The sequence below is a fragment of the Petromyzon marinus genome, chromosome 14 (genome assembly GCF_048934315.1).
Source record: "Petromyzon marinus isolate PM22_M1 ecotype Great Lakes invasive population chromosome 14, UKy_Petmar_22M1.pri1.0, whole genome shotgun sequence".
Classification (NCBI taxonomy): domain Eukaryota; kingdom Metazoa; phylum Chordata; class Hyperoartia; order Petromyzontiformes; family Petromyzontidae; genus Petromyzon; species Petromyzon marinus.
In genome coordinates, this window is record NC_133680.1 from 9,250,602 (window position 1) to 9,270,625 (window position 20,024).

Consider the following 20,024-nt stretch of genomic DNA (forward strand, 5'->3'; position numbering starts at 1 on the left):
CACCATCTGCAGTCCGTTGATGTCCGGACGTGGGTGTGCGAATGTGCCCGGCGCCGGTGCCGTTTGAGGAGTGTAGGGTTAGGGCGCCGTCAACTGATGAGCCAGTCGCAGTCGTGCCTTCCCGCAGGACGCTTCACCTTTTGTGGGAAAAGAAGTCGCAAAACGGCTCGGCAGTGATGTTGTGCTGTTGCGAGGCAGGCTCACAGGAGTGTAGCAGCTTGTAAACAACACACGCCATTCGTCCCGGGGATTAGCTGCTGCTGCTGCTGCTGCAGCAAAAGCCCGGGCGATCATCGGCAGTACGCGAATCACATATCAGCTGGACAGTCACAGGACAAGATCTGCTGCTGCGCGCAAGACGGTCAGCGTGAGACTTTGTGCATGGGCTGAGCTCATGGCTCCATCTCCGCGGTGGGCGACCTCTCCCGCGTGACCCCATCCCCCCCCCCCCTCCTCTGGCTGCCACTCCACCACCACCACCACCACCACGTCTCGTGCATCAACGTTGCCCGCTACTCTGCCGCCAGTCTCGTCCGTCGGCCGTCACCACTTCCAGCGGTGTATCTTGCACGAGCGCCCTTGACGCTTCCCGACAGTCGCAATGTGGCTGACGCAGACGCATAGCGACGACTGCAATTTCACATGCAGGCAGGCAAGCGAGATAACCGTGTCGGCAGCAGTGGGGTAGTATCGCCGTGATGTCTCCCTCGTTTCTGTGGATCGGGGCATTGCACCGTTATGCGTTGCATGGTCTGTTCTGGATGACCACAGTTGCGCAATAGAGAGTTTTACATTTGCGCATCAGGTATCCGTATCTGCTGTGGTTTGTGCGGATGCGAATTAGGCTGGACCATGAGCTTCATGGAAGATCAAACCCGGGGATCTTTTGCATTGGGTCGTTCAGTAAGTTATTTTTTTAACTCCATTCAGCTCTCCAAGCTTAATTTTGGGTTTAGCAGTGATATCTGTGATGTGTTCTCTGATCCATGTGTTCTAATGCCTGTGATGTGTTCTCTGATCCATGTGTTCTGATGCCTGCGATGTGTTCTCTGATCCGTGTGTTCTAATGCCTGTGATGTGTTCTCTGATCCATGTGTTCTGATGCCTGCGATGTGTTCTCTGATCCGTGTGTTCTAATGCCTGTGATATGTTCTCTGATCCATGTGTTCTGATGCCTGCGATGTGTTCTCTGATCCGTGTGTTCTAATGCCTGTGATGTGTTCTCTGATCCATGTGTTCTAATGCCTGTGATGTGTTCTCTGATCCATGTGTTCTGATGCCTGCGATGTGTTCTCTGATCCGTGTGTTCTAATGCCTGTGATATGTTCTCTGATCCATGTGTTCTGATGCCTGCGATGTGTTCTCTGATCCGTGTGTTCTAATGCCTGTGATGTGTTCTCTGATCCATGTGTTCTGATGCCTGTGATGTGTTCTCTGATCCATGTGTTCTAATGCCTGTGATGTGTTCTCTGATCCATGTGTTCTAATGCCTGTGATGTGTTCTCTGATCCATGTTCTAATGCCTGTGATGTGTTCTCTGATCCATGTGTTCTAATGCCTGTGATGTGTTCTCTGATACATGTGTTCTAATGCATGCCCTTGCTCCCCAGATCTTTCTGATGAAGATCTTCAAGTACCTGCTGCCCAGCCTCACCTTGGCCTCCATCGGCCCCACCTTGGTGACGCGCAACAAGGCGGAGGTTGAAGCGACTCACATCAGCACCTACAAGCACAACCTTACAGCATAGCCTAAGAAAACCACAACTCTCGTTCATCCGTACAGACCCACGACCTCACAACATCGCCTACAAAAACGACAACTTTCGTTCATCCACAGAGACGCACGACCGCACAGCATCACCTAAAAAAAAATCGACAATTCTAGTTCACCCTTATAGACCCAGTGGTGTTGTTTACACACCGCACCAGGTACTCATTTGAGGCTGAGTCGACACCCACAACCACACACACAGCCACATGCACAGCCACACGCACAGCCACACGCGCACCTGAATGCGTCGCCGTCTGCTGCAGGTGGAGCTCTTCGAGTCGGACCCGCTGGTGCACCACGCTGGGCTGTCCGTGAGCTTCCTCTCCACGCTCATGGACGCGGTGGCGCGCATCGAGGCGCTGCTACCGGACGTGACGTGGCCGTTCCTGCTGCTGCACGGCGACGAGGACCAGCTGTGCTTCGTGGGCGGCTCCAAGGCCTTTCACGAGCGCGCACGCAGCGCCGACAAGACCCTGCACGTGAGCGAGCGCCCTCGCGGCTGCCATGCGCGGTAGAGACGAAAAACCTCAGGGACTCTCCAAATGCGTCTTTTTTTCAACTGCACAACCGAGCCGTGCCGGGGGCCGTGCCGAGCCCACGAGGCGCCAGATTGTTGCTTCGATTTTTTTTGGCTGCTATGAATTCCCACGCGTTAAGCCACTTTGTTGAGCTGTCATTTGTGGCCAGGTCGCTTCTGAAAAAAAGGGCTGTATAGCTCAGTGGGCCTTGCATGGTAAGATAAAAATTAATGAAGAATTAAAGCTTTCGTGACTGCATAAAAGTACCCATTGGCTTTTTCGGTAAAGTCACGTATGTAGAAATACAATAAAATTATATTGAAACAAAACAATTGAAACTAAACAATTTTTCGTTTTGTTTCAATATAATTTTATTGTATTTCTACATACCTGACTTTACCGAAAAAGCCAATGAGTAAGATAAAAATTGTTTAGTTTACTTTCAGTATGCAAAGGTCGAGCCGTGCCGCTAACGTCGCACAAAATGAACGAGTCGAGGTGCATGCAGATGACGCAGTGATGCCATGACCTCACGGTGCACTGATTGGCGTCGCTTGCGATGAACGCATCGGCAGTCCTATACGTGCGTTGAACTTCTTCCTCGCCGTACGTAGCCAGCCGCGCTTATCGGTGTTGCGGGGGAATGACAACAAACGAAACATGAAAAGCAGTTCTTAAAGAAATGAGTTTCCGATTTTGATTCAAAAGTGCATAGCTCCAGTGGCTTCCTAATATTGGAAGGAAGAGCGTTCCAGACGGCCGCAGAAGCGCATCTGAAAGCGCGCGATGCGGTGACCGTCCTTTGTTCGCTGGTTAGCCAAAAGCCGCCGCTGCTGCGAGGGTGACCGGGTGAGTTCGTGTGATGGTGGTTTATGCTCCTTGACGAAATCAGCGAGGTGTCGTGGTTCATTTGTGACGAGCACTTTGTGTGCCATGAGTGGCCATCCTCCTTTGCGCCAGGCCAGATTCAAATGTCGGCATATTTCTGATTTTTGTTCTGGCTCTGCCTGGCACAAAAAAATAAACAGTGGGAAAGCATCCCAACTCCGTGAGGGCTCCGCACTGGCTCGGCTCCAATGTTCCAGTAGAGAAAGGGGTGTAACTGCTCATGCTAGGCCACATGCACTGGCTTGGGGTTTCCTACTATCATGCCAGATTTCCCCCCACGTGTAAACATGTTCAATGTGGACTTTTCCAAACAATCCCAATCACGACCCATCCTGAGAGTCGTGAGGCTCGGCGAGACATTGCTGGGTAAATCTTGCATGATTATAATTCACCAATCTCAGTAGGCTCTCGATGGGTTCATTGTGATGCAGCACCAGTAAGCGGCGGTGGGCACACTATATAGGCTTTAGTGTCACATTACACGAGAGACAAATTGACTTAATTCACTGTTAACAGTGTTCGTATCATGGTTTAGTGTTTAGCATGAGACTTCAGGTTGAGTCTGCCCCATGAATTACACCAATCAACTGTTGCGCCGTAATGTTTGGGGGAGGGCCAAATTAAAATATCGAGGTTTTCTGATCCCTATAAGTTCTAGCCATCGACTCGATTTACGTTTGCGCCAGATCTCAGCTTTCCAGCCACGCCAAAACATCTTTGTAACGCAAATCGGTCAATTGGGCACCATCCTTTATGGGTGAATATTCCGTCATCAATGAAAACGGTTAATCAAGGGACACTGCTCAGAACTGAGTTTGTGTCTTGATGGGGAAATTGGGTGCGAGATCGCGCGAACGCCGCCGGCCCTCCTGGGTTGTGTTGTTGTTGTCACAGGCTTCTGGGCACAGGCCCAGAATGCCAAACGGCCAGCAACAAGCGGCACTGATTGCAGTTGTGATCGATGACAGTTAACACGTTTCTCCAATTGATCCAAGGTTATACGAACTTGGGGAGGGGCATTCCAAAGTCGGGCAGTGCGAGGGAAGAAGGAGTAAAGAGAAGCCGTTTGTGGCCTGCTGTGTGGTGACAGGATACAGTGCGAGCGAGACAAAGCAGACTGGTAGACCGGGTCCGCGCAACCACGGTGGGAGGAACGGACGAGAGAAGTTCACGGGAAGAGTAACCGTGCTCGTGTCTGCGTCCGTGCGGTGGGGCGGGGTCGTTGCAGATCTACGAGGGCGCGTACCACGCGCTGCACAAGGAGATCCCGGAGTGCGCCGGCACCGTCTTGGAGGAGATTGAGGCTTGGATCGTGGCACGGACGCCCGCTTAGCCGCGTGACACGTGTGGTGAACAACACTACGCCGAGAGGAGAGAAGGGGCGGAGCGACGCACCAGGAGTTCGATGGCGTTTCTGGAAAGTGTTAGGGGTTAGGACTGGTGGTTAGCATTTGGTTAGTTCAGTTAAAGGTTCAGAGTAATGTTAGGATCTGATCCAACAATGGATTTTTGTAAAATGCCTTCCGCTTGCCACCATGTAGTTCCAGAGCCTCCAGTAACCTATTCTGCATGATGGCTATCTATCCAAGCACTTTGCAGGCTCCAGCCTACTTCGCCTTTGGGATATGACGATATCGGATGCTTTCCCATTGATCAGGTCATATGGTTAAGGGGTTGTGTCAGATTTTGTTAGGCTCGTGTCAAATGACTTCTAATAGAGTGCCTGTCCCCATATTGCCAAGGATTACCTCTTCACCTTTGATGCCCTTTTCATTGTCGGCGTTGACGGCAACAGTCACGTTTGGAGAGAATATTTGTTTGAGTTTTCTCCCAGTAGGTAAAGCCTTGCGCAAATTTCGCACTCAATGGGTAACGGGTCTCGGGTATCATTGGTCAGCATATTAAAAATAATGAACACACAAGTGCCACACACTCCTGTCGGTGTTGCACTTGGCAGTTTCATGTCCGAGCAGCGTACAAGCAGTGCAAGTGGACGTAGTCACCGGACACGAGAAAAAAAAAGCTTGGACAATACTTCGTGAAATGTAACTGTGTGTTAACTTCTGAAATTTCATGATTATCACGGCACGTACAAGGATTTTGGAAAGCATTGTCATCAATTAAACATTTATTGAGATTGCCCCTATTACTTTGGATGTGCTCGTGTAAACATTCATATAATGGGAGATATTAAGGAAAGGACCATATTGTGAAATATGCAATTCTACATTTCGTACAGAGCAGAGGTTTAGTGCATTACTTCTTACAGACAGGCGTGGCATCTTGCGCCACTTTTCCAGATCTTGGCATCACCACCTGCGGTACACAAAGAGCAGCTGCGCCTCATGATCACTCTCAATCTCCCAGTGATGGTTTTGCGTGGCTTTAATCGAATGCTTGCTAATAATACTCACTTAGTTTACCAGGATAGAAAGGCACTGCTTTTTTTGACCTGGGTGTGTGTAGTTGGTTAATCAATTAACTTTATTAACAATCATATTTTGTAATTCACAATTTCCATTGCATTTTAATTCATGTAACTTTGGTCTCTGCATTTTATTCAAAACGAGATCTGTGTAAGTAACCTCAATGTTGCACATTCACCAACAGCAGTAACCTCAATGTTGCACATTGAGGTTACTGCTGTTGGTGAAGCAATTTAGGGTTTTATCCATGATACAGCAGCATTATGTCACGACTCAATAGGAACGCAACACTATCTGAAAGTTAAAGAGTTTAAATTTACAGCAACTACGAGATTTAATATTTTTTGTAGAGCTAAATGGCACAGTATATTGGTGTTATATGTCGATTCGGTCGCTTTGAAGTTCCGTTTGTGATGTACTTTCTCAGTAATTGGCGATGCACAGTCACTGATGAGCTCCATTAATCTCCGTTCACCCGTTACTCATGGCAAAGTTGGGACACGCCATCTTTGCATTTAATAAGCAAGACATTTCAAATACGTTGAAGTTCTCTATTTACGTTGGGGTGTCATCCCTGGAAAACGCGACATGAGGCGAAACAACATGTATCAAAACCTATTTAACCTTGACTTAATTATATACATTTAGGATACGTTCCTGGGGGTCAATTTTTGGTCGACATTCGCAGAAAAATATATTAAATCAGTATCAGAAAAGATAACAAGACTCTAAAGAAAGATGTTTTAAAAATGTGTATTTTACTATTTTTCTTTCGTATGGCTGACGTAGATGCAGAGCAACAACAATTACAATTTAACGTTCAGGTGGTCAAGGCAGATAACCAAGTCAGGAGCAGCGGAGTGTATCATCATCGCCGTGATGTCTCCTTCGTATTTATGGATCGGGCCATTGCGTCGTTATACATTGCACGGTCCTTTCTGGATGACCACAGTCGCCCATGGTTTGTGCCGTGGACGCGATTTCGGGTGGACCATGAGCTTCGTGGAAGATCAAACCCAGGGATCTTGTGGGTTGGGTCTTTGGCAATCAAAAAAAACTTTCATAATGTTTTTATTGAACCCGCAACACAAACACAACAGTGGGTGAACGTGTGGATGGAAGATGTGCCCTCTGGATGATTCTCCCCTTAAGGGTTTCTCTTCCCTACAAACAGTCGGGTCAAAGGTCGGGAGAGAGGATTCGAGGAGGGAGAGAGAGAGAGGACGCGGTGGGGGATAACCAAATAAAGAATAAGGAGAGTAAAAATAACTGGCAAGATGTCCGGTTCTTCCTTTTTCCTTTCTGGGAGGAAGTCAACTGAGAATAGATTCGTCTGGTATCTACGGCCCGGTCCTCCTCTCTAGCCCTCGGCTCACCAATCATTTTATTTCCTCATTCCGTGCAGGTGCTTCATGTTGCGTGGGGTAACTGGGGTTTCTCAAGGAATGGGGTGCATATCGCCTCCTATGCCCCCTTGTATCTTCCCTTCGGCTTGTAGCTAAGCTGCTCCACCGCTGCCAATGTGACTCAGAAAAAACTTAAGTGTAACACGTTTAAACAAGTAATACAAGTGAGCAAAAGAGTAGCTCGCCACAGCTGGGGGCCTGGTGTGGGGCGAAGAGGGAGTCGAGTTACTACGGCATGGCGATGTCGTAGACACCGAGGATTCATCGCCCTCCAAGGGGGCCGTAGTGCGTCCGTCACGTACACCGCCAAAACTGCTGCGCGTTCATTCGTTAAACATTTTCACAAACAACGTGGCGGTGAATCGACGCATTGCCCCATCAAATTACGTTCCCGAATTCGTCGGCGACGTTGCAGTGAAGCAACGTAAATGATCAGCGGTCATCATCATCATCGGTCGGCTCAGCACCAGCAGAGGGAAGGAAGGAAATGGGTCGGACAGCCTAAGGAACCCGCCGCATTTCAGAGAGCTTGGCCAGAGGCGCACGTGCGGATCCCCGTTTTGAAGAGCTTAAGGTCGAGGGGACGTAGACGCAGGGTTTGTGAATCGAGTGATGCCCCATCGGTGTTGTGTTGTTATTTTACGGCGAGTGCGCGATACGAGACGATGTTTCGGTAATTCCTTCGCAACCACCGACATTGATGTTAGCAACAAGATATCATTGAAGATTAGGCTGTGCTGATGAGCCTTAATCAGGGAGAGTTTTATAGTTGGAAATTTAGATTCAGTGTCATGCAAAAACCGCAAATCCTGATTTTTATGACTGATTATATCAGGCACTGGAGATACCGAACCTTTTGGCTGGCAAACAAGGTTATTTTCTGTTTCAAGACTGCTATGTGGCCTGACTAATGATCACATTCGCGAACGTGACAATGCGTGCTCCACACAACATCCACCCCTCACAACGTGTACCCCCCAGATACAATGTCTCAAATCACCTAGATGTTTTGGTTTTACCAACGTCATTGAGAGCCGTTGTCTGTTTTTATCTTTTTAAAAGGAGCTACACAGAGAGACGTTGGCCATGCAGGAGATTTAGCACCTTTAACCGAATTTAATGTGAATAATAAACCAGGTATGTTAACCAGATGTGTGAACTTTTTGTAAATACTGTACCGTGATTCAGGATTTGTAGTCAAGTTTTTAGCTGCACACTTGTTTTAACCACTGATGTGATTCAAGTTAGGACGCTGAAGTTATCGTAAAGATAACTCGATGGACTCGTGTTGCCTACACACGGCCAGTGGTCTCGTGTGGGCCCTTTGCTTAATGATCATCCAATATCGAAGGGTTTTTTTGTTCTGTTGGCGTTGGTGTCACATCGCAGTGATCGGGCGTTCAAGTCGATTGCTTTGGTTTGTTGCCTGTGTAGCATTTCCACCCCTGCATTGCAACCTCTCAAAGCACACATCACATCGCTCTTAGAAAATAATAATAATAATCTCTGCTGCCTAGTTTCCTGGCTGCCTGCTGGCTGGGCTCCTGTGGCAACAGTCACCCCCTGTCTACAAACCTGGATGCCGTCTTGGTAGCAACACGGGGTGTGTGTGGGAAACGGAAGCCTTAAAAGAACACGCTTTCGGCCGTGTTATTGGTAAAACTAATAAAACATGATGACAGTTGTTGGTTTCTTGGTTGCTTCATTGTATATGTAATGCTGGCGGTAGTCATTTAGGCCCATTTCTACTGCCCGTTTTCCTGAAAATGTACCCGGGATTGGAGTGGCCTGCTTGGCTCACCGCAGTCCCATCCTCTCTCCCCCCACTGACTGGGCATCCCATGCAATATCTGACCAGAATTTAACATAGATGCAGTACGTATAGCAGTTTATATTATGTATTGACGATTCAATTGGTACAAGCAATGGAAAATAGAAATGTCAATGCAGCATACACATTTACTTATATCTGATCATGAAAGATGTTGAGTTATTCTTGATTTGAAGTGTCCTATAGATTGTCAAACTTCTAAATTACTCTATCTTGCCAATACATGCACGATTTATACGTTACATTTTGATTTAAAGCTTTCGTGACTGCAGGGATTCATATTATTGGTTCTTTCGGTAAAGTCACGTATAAGGAAACCAAAAATTGTGATCATTTTATTGTTTTATATTTTTATTATTTTATTGTTTCCCTTATACGTGACTTTACCGAAAGAACCAATAATATGATGTATACGTTATTTAATATATGCCACAAATTTAATCGAATGTCGAACGGGTACTGCATAATTGCACGCACCATTTAAAATTGCACTAACCCATTCTTTGCCAAAAGATATTATTTAAATTCTAGAGAATATATACAGTGAGGGAAAAAAGTATTTGATCTCCTTATGATTTTGTACGTTTGTACCACTGACGAAGAAATGATCAGCCCATGATTTTAATGGTAGGTTTATTTGAACAGTGAGAGACAGAATAACAACAACAAAATCCAGAAAAACACATGTCAAAAATGTTATAAATTTATTTGCATTTTAATGAGGGAAATAAGTATTTGACCCCTCTGCAAAACATGACTTAGTACTTGGTGGCAAAACCCTTGTTGGCAATCACAGAGGTCAGACGTTTCTTGTAGTTGGCCACCAGGTTTGCACACATCTCAGGAGGGATTTTGTCCCACTCCTCTTTGCAGATCTTCTTCAAGTCATTAAGGTTTCGAGGCTGACGTTTGGCAACTCGAACCTTCAGCTCCCTCCACAGATTTTCTATGGGATTAAGGTCTGGAGACTGGCTAGGCCACTCCAGGACCTTAACGTGCTTCTTCTTGAGCCACTCCTCTGTTGCCTTGGCCGTGTGTTTTGGGTCATTGTCATGCTGGAATACCCGTCCACGACCCATTTTCAATGCCCTGGCTGAGGGAAGGAGGTTCTCACCCAAAATTTGACGGTACATGGCGCTGTCCATTGTCCCTTTGATGCGGTGAAGTTGTCCTGTCCCCTTAGCAGAAAAACACCCCCAAAGCATAATGTTTCCACCTCCATGTTTGACAGTGGGGATGGTGTTCTTGGGGTCATAGGCAGCATTACTCCTCCTCCAAACACGCGAGTTGAGTTGATGCCAAAGAGCTCCATTTTGGTCTCATCTGACCACAACACTTTCACCCAGTTGTCCACTGAATCATTCAGATGTTCATTGGCAAACTTCAGACGGGCATGTATATGTGCTTTCTTGAGTAGGGGGACCTTGCGGGCGCTGCAGGATTTCAGTCCTTCACGGCGTAGTGTGTTACAAATTGTTTTCTTGGTCACTATGGTCCCAGCTGCCTTGAGATCATTGACAAGATCCTCCCGTGTAGTTCTGGGCTGATTCCTCACCGTTCTCATGATCATTGCAACTCCACGAGGTGAGATCTTGCATGGAGCCCCAGGCCGAGGGAGATTGACAGTTCTTTTGTGTTTCTTCCATTTGCGAATAATCGCACCAACTGTTGTCACCTTCTCACCAAGCTGCTTGGCAATGGTATTGTAGCCCATTCCAGCCTTGTGTAGGTCTACAATCTTGTCCCTGACATCCTTGGAGAGCTCTTTGGTCTTGGCCATGGTGGAGAGTTTGGAATCTGATTGATTGCTTCTGTGGACAGGTGTCTTTTATACAGGTAACAAGCTGAGATTAGGAGCACTCCCTTTAAGAGTGTGCTCCTAATCTCAGCTCATTACCTGTACAAAAGACACCTGGGAGTCAGAAATCTTTCCGATTGAGAGGGGGTCAAATACTTATTTCCCTCATTAAAATGCAAATCAATTTATAACATTTTTGACATGCGTTTTTCTGGATTTTGTGGTTGTTATTCTGTCTCTCACTTTTCAAATAAACCTACCATTAAAATTATAGACTGATCATTTCTTTGTCAGTGGGCAAACGTACAAAATCAGCAGGGGATCAAATACTTTTTTCCCCTCGCTGTACCTTTAAAAAAAACACAATGCATGTTACGGTAGTACATTGAAAAAGATTCGAATAACCTGCAGTGCTCCGAGTATAGGTTAATGAGAAGAGTCTGCAAATGACAGCTAATATTTTTTTGTTTGCAGAGCAACTGCTTCCCTAACCTGCACAATTAATGATTTCAACTTGTAACGCACGCAGCATTCGCTCACTCTCGAATACCAAAGTGAGAGACTCAAGAGGCACCAGGAGCCACAGACAAGCGGGAAAAGAAACTTCGCGGTGAGCCAGCACCAGCAATTGCCCAAGCTCTGCGATCCTCTGTATATTGTGGTGTTATCAGCCAATTAATTAACGTTCATATATGGGAGGAAAACCGGAGCAATTATATAACGCAGCATTATAAATAAATATGCAGTATGCGCTGTTGCTGTCAACCCGAAATGCAACCGTTCACGTCATATTTTGGAAGCTGAGCAGGTTAGTGTCTGGATAGTGCCTGGACAGTGACTGGATAGTGGAGAGGTCAGCAACCAAAATAGCAAAGGTCACGAAGCAGCGGTCCTCAAAGCGCCGCATGCGACTCCTGGGCCGCAAGGTTGACGACCCCTGGCCCGTGGTGCCCGGCCTGGGTGACCGCCGTGCCCAGCCCGTGGCGCTGCGAGCTGCCGTGGGCTGTAAATCGTCAGCAGAGGGCAGTGGAGCAAAAGCCATCGCTGCAGACGGCATTCGGGGCGTTGAGAGGGGGGCATTGCGGTCACGTTTTTGGCCGCCCCATTGGAGCAGTTGCACGGTCAGAATTCAACAGCCGCTCCTGGTCCGTTACTCACTAAGATCCGGCCAAGTCATTCGCAAGGGGACGTCACTGTGTGCCGGTCTCTTGGTGCAGATACTGGCAATCACCGCCCCAGCCTCGCCAATTGTGAATATTTAAAAAGAACGAGCCATGAGACTCGATTAGGTTTTCCTGGGAAAACAAGCACATTCATAATTATATTGCATTATGCTTCAAAGACAATGCATATAGTATAAGAGTGCGTTTTTTGTTTGCATTCTGACCAGAAGCAATGTGGTTAATGCAGACATGATTCCTTGTAAAAGGTTTCAGATTGGTGTTTTAACATCCTAACACCTGTTTTGTTGCTAGAAAAAAAGGGGAAAACCTATTCTCATATTTTGGTACTGGCAAAGGAGGTCCCCCGATGTATTATGCTCTCACGTCATTCACCAACCCGCACTGACTACTGTGGTGAAGTATGGCCACGGGATGGGCAGACCCTCATCCAGACAAAGGGCTGTACGTCTACAAACTTAATGAAACAAGTAATTTGCATAATGATACTAATCTGCAAGACCTCCCAATTTCCCAGCCTCTTAATCCTCAAACGTGCCGACATCTCTATGGTGGCTCCACACGCCTCCTCTCCGCAGGGGTGACGCTTTATTATTCCCATTAACGCGTGTGCATGCCTTCGTTGTGCAAACACGGGCTCGCCTCGGTGTGAATGACTGCCCATTTGGAAGAGGGGAGTGGTGGCTCAGCGGTTAGCACGCTGCGGATACGAACCCGGCGACCCGAGTTCGATTGCCGCTCACGGCCAACACCAGTGACTATTATCTTAACCGGTCCTGGGTATCCCCCAGGTCGACTCAGCCTCACACGAGTACCTGGTGCAGTGTGGAAACATCGCCGCGAGGGAGGCAAAGGCGTGGTGCTGACCACCCACCCCCTCGTGTACCGTGCCGGCCTTCATTAGGTGCTCGCTAACAACACTTGCCCCAACAGTCCGTGAAGGCTATACGGGGGATCTTTGTCTGTGTTGTTATTGGGAAGAGGTGTGTGTAAGGCTCGGAGGTAGAGAGGGCTGCTTGTGCTTCATGTGTATATTTTGTTCACGCCCTTGGACACAATTTCACCGGTCACTGGCCCAGCGTTATTAGCTAACTTGTGTGCCCATTGCTGTAATATTTTTCTGGCCTGATATCCAGAGTGTGGTTGACGTTTTTTCTTCTTCATGAGCACCAATTACCATACCAGAGCTTAATTGCAACTGGAGCTGTCCAAGGCTGAGCTCAGAAAAAAAATGTCTCATTAGAAATGAAATCCTGGAACATTGTGTATTATAAATGCATGGAAATATATATTTATATCGTAGTGCTATACTAAAGGGGCCGTCCATAAATGACGTCACGCGATTTTGGGCTCTGCCCCCCCCCCAAACCATATTTCCATTTTGAAAATAAAACGTGCTTCAAATCGCGTTAAACTAGGAGAAAACATATCTTAAAAAGTGTATTTTATTAAATAGAACGTGTTGTCTATATTTATTTAAAGTTGCGCATTTTGATGTGACGTCATATTTCTCACCCCCCCCCCTCGTCACACATCGTCACAAATAACTGACCCCCCCCTTCCCCTAGGTGCGTGACGTCATTTACGGACGATCTCCTTAAATGGCATCATCGTCAGCCCTGACCACTACTCCCTGCTCGACAACGGTCTTCCCATGACGCCCCCATCGCTCGTGTGTCCACAATGCGTCTTGCTCGTTCACGCGAGCTCATCTCTCCACTCCATCTGCACGCGGTCTTCCATCCCGTCGCTCGTATTCTCCATCCGTCATCATTCCCTTCTAGCGATGTGTCCTATGCAAGTCCACTTCGTCAACACGTCAACAAGATATCTCTCATATTCTTGGTTCTTTCGGTAAAGTTACGTAGAAGGGAAACAATTAAATAATACAAATTTAAAACAATACAATTCTCACGACATTTCGACTGCAACACAAGCAACTATCATCAGGTGTGAAAACCACAACAAGAAAATTTGAAATTCTCACGACGTTTCGACTGCAACACAAGCCATCATCATCAGGTGTGAAAACCACAACAAGAAAATTTCAAATTTCAAATTTTCTTGTTGTGGTTTTTCACACCTGATGATGGTTGCTTGTGTTGCAGTCGAAACGTCGTGAGAATTGTATTGTTTTATATTTTTATTATTTTATTGTTTCCCTTCTACGTGATTTTACCGAAAGAACCAAGAATATTATAAATCCCTGCAGTCACGAAAGCTTTAAATCAAAATAAATCTCTCGCTTGTGACCTTGGGTCTCTTTCCGAGTCTGCGTCTCGTGCTTATTTGCAGACTTTTCACCCTTTCGTTAGAACATGCATTGTCATTTGTTGCACAGTGGTCACCATAGCGAGCGAGGAAAATAACCCGGAGGAAATTATTGCAGAACGCAGCAAAGAGGGCGGCAAATGTGAGTTCTAGATAAAAACACCACTTGTACTGGTAGGAACCTCCTGGTTACACCAGCCCACAGGGGATTATTGTGTCCGACCGTCCGTCGTGCATCCAAAATTGGGAGGGGTGGGGCTGGGTGGAGAGGGGGGGGTGGGGAGGGGAGGGGCTGGGTGGGGAGGGAGGGGCTGGGTGGGGAGGGGCTGGGTGGGTCTGCGTGGGAGGGGCTGGGTGGGGAGGGTGGGGAGGGGCTGGGTGGGGAGGATGGGGCTGGGTGGGGGGTGGGAGGGGAGGGGCTGGGTGGGGAGGGGTTGGTCACCCCGTGGTGCCCTTATTAAACTCAACGTTTTACCTACTCACGCCGGCTTGTGCCCGCCCTCACAGTCGGGCATATTTGCGGAATGCACCACGTGGTGCCGCCGTTGACCCTGGCCATTGACCGAGCAACCCAACGTTCCTACCAGCTCCCTCCGCATGAATGTGTTTTACCGCGGGCAGCAGAGACATCGCCGTACGAGTTCGCCGAGCAAAGGAAAATGTTTTCTGGAGTGTGTGTGTGCATCTGGGATACTTATTGAAGATGGACCAGGACGAAAGTGGGTAAATAACTCGGTGATGGCGAGCATTGCGGGGTACCTTTGGAAAACCGGTGCATATTGCCTGCCTTGTCATGCGGATGAGAAACAACGAACAGAGTACTCTTTCGTATACTTTACCATTCGCGTTTCAATGTGGCTATAGGGCTTGGACCACGTGTGGATGGCTGCAAGTTATGGGGTTACGTGAAGCCATCACTCATGTTGAGTTCATAAAACGTGGAAAATCAACAGTGATTGTCCTCTGGAGAGGATGGCCCTTGCCATGGGAATATGGAATGTTCACCTCTGACTCAGGAACAACCAATAAATGTGAGCACCACTCCAGTGCTCATTTAACTCGACTCCACTTCATTATTCTTCATTTCAATCAATACGGAATATTTTACAGGCTGGTCCAGATCTCTTGTGACCCACAATTAATTAAATCCTAAGATGTATTCCCTTTTGCTTATTCATTTCTGTTATAAATAAACCTTACTGTCATTTAATTTGTAGAAAATTAAATGGGAGGGGTGGGGGTCACAGGACATCTGGACCACGTTGTACAACATTACAGAATTTGCTTTCGCGATAAGCGGGGTGGCACGGTGGCGCAATAGTTCGCGCTCCACACAGCCTGAGAGTTTGATTCGCAGCTATGGCTATAACAGCCGTTGAACCGCCTTGGTTCACTAGATCCAACCTGCCGATCGACTGCGGCCATTGACCCATGCACACGGCTGGGTGGACAGAGACAGCGCTGGGATTTGGGAAACTTCCTCTCGCTGTCTCCACTTCAGCGTGGGGAGACTGAGCCGGAGATCTCTGGGGTTGCTGAGTGTGCGTTACACCACGGCATCAAACCACACTTGTCTCTAGTCCTCGGGGTGAAACAATGACGCGCACAGATATAGTTTTAAACAAAAAGCAGGCGCAATGGTGTATATGTAGTGACCAAATAACCCGTGATGTTTTAAACATTTAACCGTGATTTTGATTTAAAGCTTTCGTGACTGCAGTAAAAAACTAAGAATAATTAACCGTGATGTTTTAATCACGGTTATTTTGTGAATCATTATTTTGGTTCGGAATTCTAAATGTACTTCAAGCAGCAGTTATATCCACTAAACATGTTGGTTAATACAGAAAGAGACACTACATGCATGTATACTAACATATACATGTTGGTTTATACAGAAAGAGACACTACATGCATGTATACTAACATATACATGTGGGTTTATACAGAAAGAGACACTACATGCATGTATACTAACATATACATGTTGGTTTATACAGAAAGAGACACTACATGCATGTATACTAACATATACATGTGGGTTTATACAGAAAGAGACACTACATGCATGCATACTAACATATACATGTTGGATTATACAGAAAGAGACACTACATGCATGTATACTAACATATACATGTTGGTTTATAGAGAAAGAAACACTACATGCATGTATACTAACATATACATGTTGGTTTATACAGAGAGAAACACTACATGCATGTATACTAACATATACATGTTGGTTTATAGAGAAAGAGGCACTACATGCATGTATACTAACATAAACATGTTGGTTTATACAGAAAGAGACACTACATGCATGTATACTAACATATACATGTTGGTTTATACAGAAAGAGACACTACATGCATGTATACTAACATAAACATGTTGGTTTATACAGAAAGAGACACTACATGCATGTATACTAACATATACATGTTGGTTTATACAGAAAGAGACACTACATGCATGTATACTAACATAAACATGTTGGTTTATACAGAAAGAGACAATACATGCATGTATACTAACATATACATGTTGGTTTATACAGAAAGAGACACTACATGCATGTATACTAACATATACATGTTGGTTTATACAGAAAGAGACACTACATGCATGTATACTAACATAAACATGTTGGTTTATACAGAAAGAGACACTACATGCATGTATACTAACATATGCATGTTGGTTTATACAGAAAGAGACAATACATGCATGTATACTAACATAAACATGTTGGTTTATACAGAAAGAGACACTACATGCATGTATACTAACATATGCATGTTGGTTTATACAGAAAGATACACTACATGCATGTATACTAACATAAACATGTTGGTTTATACAGAAAGAGACAATACATGCATGTATACTAACATATACATGTTGGTTTATACAGAAAGAGACACTACATGCATGTATACTAACATATGCATGTTGGTTTATACAGAAAGATACACTACATGCATGAATACTAACATAAACATGTTGGTTTATACAGAAAAAGACACTACATGCATGTATACTAACATAAACATGTTGGTTTATACAGAAAGATTCAATACATGCATGTTTACTAACATATACATGTTGGTTTATACAGAAAGATACACTACATGCATGTATACTAACATAAACATGTTGGTTTATACAGAAAGATTCAATACATGCATGTTTACTAACATATGCATGTTGATTTATACAGAAAGATACACTACATGCATGTATACTAACATATGCATGTTGGTTTATACAGAAAGAGACAATACATGCATGTATACTAACATAAACATGTTGGTTTATACAGAAAGAGACACTACATGCATGTATACTAACATATGCATGTTGGTTTATACAGAAAGATACACTACATGCATGTATACTAACATATGCATGTTGATTTATACAGAAAGAGACACTACATGCATGTATACTAACATATACATGTTGGTTTATACAGAAAGAGACACTACATGCATGTATACTGACATAAACATGTTGGTTTATACAGAAAGAGACACTACATGCATGTATACTAACATAAACATGTTGGTTTATACAGAAAGAGACACTACATGCATGTATACTAACATAAACATGTTGGTTTATACAGAAAGAGACACTACATGCATGTATACTGACATAAACATGTTGGTTTATACAGAAAGAGACACTACATGCATGTATACTAACATAAACATGTTGGTTTATACAGAAAGAGACACTACATGCATGTATACTAACATAAACATGTTGGTTTATACAGAAAGAGACACTACATGCATGTATACTAACATAAACATGTTGGTTTATACAGAAAGAGACACTACATGCATGTATACTAACATATGCATGTTGATTTATACAGAAAGAGGTGCAATACGAATTGAGTTCAGCCACAGCTTCTAAACACAGCTGTATAATTAGAACAAAGTGCCATGCAAAGCTCACAAGCCATACGTGTGTCAAATCTCGGCACGTTTGTCAATAAAGCAGTGGCCTTAAACTAAAAAAAGATATGACCGGCAACGTTTCGCACAATGGCCCTTCTTCATAGCACGTAAATAAAGTTGCCGGACAGATAGATGTAATAACGGTGGGAGACTGTCTATGTGCTACGATGAAGCGGCATTGCCTCATTGACGAATGCTTTGAGTTGTTGTTGATGTTGTTGATGTCCGTGCACCACTGGCGAGTAGCAGCGTCGCCAAATAATTTGTACCAAAATCTGATCCCAATAATTCAGACATCGGATTTGGAGTCAGAGCTACCAAAAAAAAAACACGCAATTGTATTCCCTCTCTGCCTCTGCTCTGAGGAAGGGAATCGCTAAAACGTCGTAAGTCACGGAGCTAAATGTGTTGGTGACGAATGCGTTAAAGCATTTCGAGCCTTTGCCACTCTCTCTCGACTCCACTGCCAATGTAAAAAAGGGTGAATGTCTCATTACAACGGGTAAGTGGGAAGCATGGGGTTTGCTTGTGGAAGCAAGTAGGCATGGATACCATAGAAAAAGATTCCTCGTATAGCCTTCACAGACTGTTGGGGCAAGTGCTGTTAGCGAGCAGCACCTATGAAGGTCAACACGGCACACGAGGAGGTGGGTGGCCAGCACCACGTCCGCCCGCATTTGTCTCCCGAGTGGCGATGTTTACACACAGCATCAGGTACTCATTTGAGGCTGAGTCGACCTAGGAAAGGCTCAGAACCAGTTCAGATAATCGTCACCGGTGTTGGTGGCCATGAGCGGGAATCGAACTCGGGTGGCCGGGTTCGTAGCGCAGCGCTAACTGCTACACTACCGCTCCCCACAGGAAAGACCGCCCCACCAAAGACAAAGATCCCCCAAATAGCCTTAACACACTGTTGGGGCAAGTGCTATTAGCGAGCACTTATAAAGGCCGGAACTGCACACGAGGGGGTGGCCAACACCACGCCCGGCCGCCTTTGTCTCCCCAGTGACGATATTCACACACGACATCAGGTACTCATTTGAGGCTGAGTCGACCTAGGGGAGGCCCAGGACCGAACTCGGGCGGCCAGGTAGCGCAGCACGTTAACCGCTATACCACCACCGCTCCCCACAGGATACCCCCCGCCCCCAACACGCACACAACAAGAATGCTGCGTGCTGTTGGGGGGTAAGAGCCGTTTGGGGAGGTGCTGCTGCTGCTGCTGAGGCTGCGTCTATGGGGTGGAGTCTGTCGCCTGATCCACAGCCCCCAGCTCACAGCTGCCGCCCGCCCGTGGTTCAGTTACCCTGCAGGCAGCTTCGCGTGTGGCCGCGCGCAACGTTGGGACGGTTCAACGCTTCGGTGTGTCAGGAGTAGCCCGGTCATATAGTCGTAGACTCACATATCGTTCGGTATAAGAACGTTCCGTGCATAATTACAGATCAATCATTAGTCAGTGTTATTGTTGCGTGGGTCTGCGTGTTCGCTCTTCGCTCGCCGAGTTGAGTAGCGGAGCACACAGAAAGCGGTGCCACGCGCCGACTCGGTGATGGTGTGACCAGTGATGGTGTGACCAGTGATGGTGTGACCGTGCGCGCCTGCGGATGCTTCACCCGCGTGCGATGGGACAGACGCGAGGCAACTGCACGGGTGAGTGAGCGTCTGATGCGCACAACTGCGCCGAAGCAATGAACGCCAGGCCGAGTGTCTACCTGCGGGACTCGCCGAATGCAGTTGCTTCGGTCACTCTTGGCAGTGACCTTGAGAATGTATGTCGTTGTATTCACCGTGTCTCAGAATCAGACGATCTATTTATACTGGAGGAAGAATCCGATGAGCAATGAAGCTCTTTTTCGCAGGTGTCCGGTCGGGGCAGCTCCGAACGTTACAACAACAACCGATGCAAAAACACAATAGGAGTGCAAAGTAAAGAGCAAGGTAAGCAAATCACTTAAACATGTA

At 46.2% G+C, this 20,024-nt stretch overlaps 2 protein-coding genes across 4 annotated transcripts in view; both read left to right on the forward strand.

Annotated features, from left to right (window-relative positions):
• LOC116942335 (monoglyceride lipase-like) overlaps positions 1–8,693 on the forward strand; it is a 29,683-nt gene extending 20,990 nt beyond the window's left edge. For 2 of the 3 annotated variants that reach the window (XM_076067080.1, XM_032954106.2), the window contains 3 exons: positions 1,611–1,700; positions 2,035–2,250; positions 4,406–8,693. In XM_076067080.1, the coding sequence (XP_075923195.1) occupies positions 1,611–1,700; positions 2,035–2,250; positions 4,406–4,510 (411 nt within the window). In that variant the 3' untranslated portion in view covers positions 4,511–8,693. The other variant, XM_032954107.2, reaches the window with a different exon arrangement.
• A 10,207-nt stretch (positions 8,694–18,900) lies between these two features.
• LOC116942333 (uncharacterized) overlaps positions 18,901–20,024 on the forward strand; it is a 51,932-nt gene continuing 50,808 nt past the window's right edge. The window contains exons 1-2 of the mRNA XM_032954103.2: positions 18,901–19,712; positions 19,922–20,000. The gene's annotated coding sequence lies outside the window, so the exon portion shown is untranslated. The remainder of the gene's footprint in view (positions 19,713–19,921; positions 20,001–20,024) is intronic.